Source organism: Oryza sativa, chromosome 8, assembly GCF_034140825.1.
Source record: "Oryza sativa Japonica Group chromosome 8, ASM3414082v1".
Classification (NCBI taxonomy): domain Eukaryota; kingdom Viridiplantae; phylum Streptophyta; class Magnoliopsida; order Poales; family Poaceae; genus Oryza; species Oryza sativa.
This window is the reverse complement of record NC_089042.1, coordinates 22519166-22524287: the sequence shown is the minus strand read 5'-3', so window position 1 is coordinate 22524287 and position 5122 is coordinate 22519166. Positions and strand designations below refer to the sequence as shown.

At 51.3% G+C, this 5122-nt stretch overlaps 1 protein-coding gene across 1 annotated transcript; it reads right to left on the bottom strand.

The window, feature by feature from the left end:
• Nucleotides 1-1282: 1282 nt before the first annotated feature.
• Nucleotides 1283-4904, bottom strand: LOC4345752 (guanine nucleotide-binding protein subunit gamma 4-like). The gene is made up of 5 exons (XM_015794106.3): nucleotides 4332-4904; nucleotides 3526-3578; nucleotides 2897-2941; nucleotides 2761-2805; nucleotides 1283-2148 (listed from the first exon to the last, which is right to left on the bottom strand). Exons 1-5 carry the CDS (start codon nucleotides 4440-4442, stop codon nucleotides 1395-1397), a joined length of 1008 nt encoding a protein of 335 aa, XP_015649592.1. The 5' UTR covers nucleotides 4443-4904; the 3' UTR covers nucleotides 1283-1394.
• Between the last annotated feature and the right edge of the window lie 218 nt (nucleotides 4905-5122).

The window sequence follows — 5122 nt, the reverse complement described above, 5'->3', positions numbered from 1 at the left end:
TGAAGGATCTTGGTGCTCTCTTGGTGCTCTTCATCACTTCCTTGGTGTCACCGTCGCTCGCAGGGACACCGGCTTGTTTTTGCATCAGCGGCAGTACAGTCTTGATATCCTGGAGCGTGCTGGCATGACAGATTGCAAGCCGTGCGCCACTCCTGTGGATACATGTGCCAAGTTATCTTCGACCAACGGTCCACTAGTGGCAGATCCTACAGATTATCGCAGTCTTGCAGGAGCACTTCAGTACCTCACTTTCACCAGACCAGATATTTCGTATGCGGTCCAGCAGGTGTGCTTACACATGCATGATCCTCGCGAGGTCTATCTCACCGCTCTCAAAAGGATTTTGCGATATGTCCGAGGTACAATTGATCTTGGTCTCCATATTCAGCGTTCTCAGGCCACTGACCTTGTTGTCTATTCTGACGCTGATTGGACCGGCTGTCCAAACACTCGCAAGTCCACATCCGGTTATGCAGTTTTTCTCGGTGACAACCTTGTGTCATGGTCATCCAAGCGCCAGAACACTGTCTCTCGCTCGAGTGCTGAAGCTGAGTATCGCGCTGTGGCAAATGCGGTTGCCAAAGCCAGCTGGTTGCGCCAACTTCTCCATGAGCTGCATTCCCCGCCGTCTAAAGCCAACTTGGTGTATTGTGATAATGTGAGCGCAGTTTATCTCTCCTCCAATCCAGTACAGCATCAACGAACGAAGCATGTCAAGATCGATCTACACTTCGTGCGTGACAAGGTTGCTCTAGGTGTTGTCCAGGTGTTGCATGTTCCAACTTCATCACAGTATGCGGACATCTTCACCAAAGGTCTTCCCTCTCTTGTCTTCATCGAGTTTCGCTCCAGTCTCAACGTTCGCTCCATCGACGTTGCGACTGCGGGGGGTGTTAGACAATATGGTTTAGATATGCATGGTTGAGTTTTATCTCTCTAAGCCTAGATCCTTATCCTCCCGATTCTGTTGCTATAAATCGGTAGAGTGGTTATGGACAGGCATATATATGTACGCACTACGTGATTAATCCAATCTACGTTGAGTTCCTCCATCTCACAAAGAACTCAATGGTCGTTGCGATGTTGATGAACTTGTCAAATACGACTCGCAGCAACTTCTTGATGACGGATTGAGATCCTCTACAATCAAATGCAGAGTGCTTTTATCACTGACATGTGAGACCGCGTGCCAGTGACGCATGACTTCAACTGCAGAGCATTCTGATCCCTTGACGACATACTTTTGTATGTATATGATGCCTTGGGTTTGGGACACGAGTTATTTTCGTTCTCGATTCGCCCTTGCATATACCATATGAGTTTTACTCAAATCCAATGTTCTAACAAGCACAAAAAGAATAGTACAAAACCATACTGTAGTTTAACGATCTACTTCAGCATAAGCATCCGCCGGCACAGCACGGATTGCCACACGACGGGCGGCTGCACCCATCTTTGCACCTCGGGCAGGAGCACGAGCAGCCGCAGGAGCACTCGGGGCACGACGGCGCCGGCGTCGCGCCTCCGAGGCAGCAAGGCCTGCCGCAGCAGCACGCCGACGATCCCTTCCCGCCGCCGCAGCAGCAGCAGCAGGAAGGCTCCCCCTCGCAGCACGACGACTGGCACTTGCAGCAGGACGGCTGCCCCTTGCAGCACGACGACCGGCAGCTCAGCCACCGCCGGAGCAGAGCCAGGCAGCCGACGCACGGCGCCGCGCAGGACGAGCACTTGGGGCAGCAGCCGCCGCCGCAGGACGAGCACCCCGTGCCGCAGCCGCTGCAGCTCGGCTTGCAGCCGCCGGCGCAGCTGCTACAGCACCGCGTGCAGGACGAGCACGAGCACTTGCAGCTGGAGCAGCAGTCGCTGGGCGGACAGCAGCCGCCGCCGCCGCCACACAACGGTCGGCAGTGGCCGCAGCCTGTGCAGCCGCAGCTGGGAAGGCTGCAGGTGCAGCAATCGCTGCTGCAGCAGCTGCAGTTGGATTTGCAGCAGCACGAAGAAGGGGCCTTGAGGCAGCCGCAGCTCGGTCTACAGCACGATGTGTCGCAGCAGGAGCAGCAAGAACAACTGAAGCAGCTCGGTTTCTTGGGCTTTGGGAGGCACCGGCACCAACAGCAGAGGCATAACAAGCAGTTGCACAATTTCGATCTGATAAAAAACAACAGGTTTAAGATCTTTTAGTCTTTCCAAGGGAGCGTTGAAACAGCATGTCATTTGCAAGAAGTTCAGAACGAAAAAAAAGGCGGTATTTGTCGTGTAAATAGCGCTGCAGTTCTGGGAACAGTATTGGCTCCACAAAAAGACTGCGAAAATTGCTTTGATGCCACCATAACTGATGTCAGATATCCTGACTTTTTTCATCAAAAGAAGGCAGTACTCCGAGTTATCATGTAGTATTAAAGTGTGACATTTCTGACAAATCACTTTGTTGGTGTATTGAGGTTCTACAAATTGAGTGAGCATTTGATAAAATGGGCTAATAAGGTGAAATTCAGTTCGGGCATTTGACAGGAACAGAAACAAGTAGGAGTATGAGTCTTAACAGTGTTGACTGTTGAACTAGTTTATTCAGCAACAAACTGAAACCAGCATATTGTCATACTTTGCCCTATGAGTGTTACCTACTTATTCACTAATGGCTTGAATTTAATAAACTCTCAAATTATAAACAACAATATATTCCCTCGGTTTAAACAGCAAAGCTTTTAGAATGTTTTTATCCGTACACCCAAAAGCATGGACAAGGGAAGAGTAAGGGACCTGATCCACCGATAGAGGCTGCAAGATCTGTGTTTCCTTTTGTTTCTGGAATAAATAAGGCACAGGGAGAACACTGATCAGCAAACTTTGAAAAAAGAAACTCTGAAATGCAAAACATAAATCAATATATTCATACATTGGTATAAGCGGATCCGACTTTGCACCAACAAATTCGTTGACACTGCCAAATGTGATAATATAGCATTAGTATCTTTGTAATCGACAATGGCATTTGAACGTTACATAGTACAGTTCCAAAAGGAGCAAAATTGAAATGTAGGTCATGCATGAACAGTTCACATGTTGACTGTTGGACCACCAGGTCAGAAGTTACTAGCAGAGATTATTATTGGCATTCAAGAAAATCGAAAAGTATAGTAAATGTCGCAATTCATGTGGGCCACTTTCTTTTTTTTCAAAAAAAAAATAAGTTTGAGGAATGTGTCAGGATTCAGCAAATAAAAAGAACACAATGGAAAAAATTCTAATTTTTAGTGCTCTCCTCGGAAAAAGAATTGTCTTGTTTATCAATAAGACCACTACAAATCAAAGAAACAACAACACTAATGACTCAAACACTACTGACATTCAGAGTAGCTGTGATTAAATGGCATTTGAGCCTGAAAGGCTGAGACTAGATCACTAGAATGAACAAGAACTTGCTAGTTGCCCATCCGAGCGAAACACCAGCACTGCCGGCGACAAGATTTGCAGAGAGAAGCGAGGCTAATGAGGAAAGCAGAAAGGAGAGGATAGGGCGCATACTCTTTGCAACACCTCGAGACCGGCTGAATCCGTTCAAGTCCCTGTAGCTCTTGCTGCAAAAAGGGAGCCCCCAGTCAGGCCGAGGCACATGCACATGGCTTCCACAGACCTATACACAGTCCTGCTCCATGTGCCATGAATGGAAGCAGTAAAGAACACGAGCAATGCGCAGCAGCAGCAGCAGCGTCTCTACCTACTGATTGCCATTGCCAGGTGATGTCACGCTCAAGAGAAGCAGAAATCTGAAAGTAGAGTTCTTTTTATTTTTAATTATCAATTGCAGGTACTCCCCCATACCCCTATAGTTCCAGAATTCATCAGACTTTACGCATGATGCAATGTAATGAGGAGACTTCGGAAGTACTACTCCTATACTGCACTTGCTTTGCAATTCTGAAATGCCTGATGTTGCAGGGGGAAAAAATACATATTGCAGTAGAACTCTACTACTACTACTACTCCAGAAGTAAAATGGCATTGGTTCATGGCTGCCCATTGTTCTTGTTCTCTCTGCAAGAAGACGGCAGTAGGGGCAGCCATGACAGCCGCACGTACTGCTAGTACAACATGGGAGCCTGTCGCGCATCGGTTGTCGCGACAGAGCGAGCTCTCGCCTCGCTTCCGTCGCGAAACCCCAAACCGATGAGCTCTCCACATCAACTTTTTTCCCCGGAGATTTCCTCTCTCTCTCTCTCTCTCTCTCTCTGTCTCTCCACTCCATAGGAAGAACAAAAAAAAATGCACGCTTTTCTTCATCACTGTGAAAGAAAGCGAGGTGACATGACGGGGAAGTGAAGTGAGGTCACCTCGAGGAAGCCGACCTCCCGGTTGAGGATCTGCATCTCCAGCTGCAGCCGCCGCCGGCCGCACAGGTCCGGGTACCTCGGCGGCGACTTGGGCCTCGGCGCCTCCCCCATCTCAACCCAACTTATCCACCGGAGACGCAAGACAACCACCCTCAGCGCCGCGAGCGAGCGAGCGAGAGAGCTAGCTACCCTGCAGGCTACAGCTGCGTAGCTAAGGTGGGCGAGGAGAGCGGCGACCGACGGCCCGCGCTACGGTGAGCTCGGCTGCAGGGCCACGTACGTACGTACGTACGTACGCACGCTCGCCACCGGCAGGGGGCGGGGGCGGGGGCGTCGGCTCGGCGAATGGTGTGGATGGTGGTGGCGACGCGCGCGGCGTTGGGTTGGGGGTTTAAATGCTGGCGCAGTGGCGCATCGCGCGCGCGCGCACGGGAGGAGGACGCGGAAGGCGAGGCGCTGCGAGTGCACGTTGTTGCGTACGCCCACTCTGCTCTGCTCTGGTGTGGTGGTGTGTGTGGCTCGGGGTTGGGCGCCGCAGACTCTCTCGCGGGCGCGCGGTGGGCGTGGGTTTTTCTGCGTGCGCGGGGGCGCGGGGGTGCGGGTGCGGGGGGAGATGGGATGTGCGGCCGTGTCGCGGTTGGCAGTCGTACGAGACAATGTTCAGTCGTGTCATCATCGCTACGCAGAATCGCAGACGGGTGGCCCCCGCCCGGGCGGACGCGTCACGGCGTCAGCTATAGGGGGAAGGGAAAGTAGTAGGACGGGGACGGAACGACGATTGATCCAGCCGT

Excerpts from the sequence above, each read along its gene's own strand:
- LOC4345752 (XM_015794106.3), bottom strand. The coding sequence starts at position 4,442 with ATGGGGGAGGCGCCGAGGCCCAAGTCGCCGCCGAGGTACCCGGACCTG. Across the intron at positions 3,579-4,331 it reads GGGAGGTCGGCTTCCTCGAG|CAAGAGCTACAGGGACTTGA; the intron begins GTGACCTCACTT and ends CCCTTTTTGCAG. Across the intron at positions 2,942-3,525 it reads GTCTCGAGGTGTTGCAAAGA|TGTCAACGAATTTGTTGGTG; the intron begins GTATGCGCCCTA and ends CACATTTGGCAG.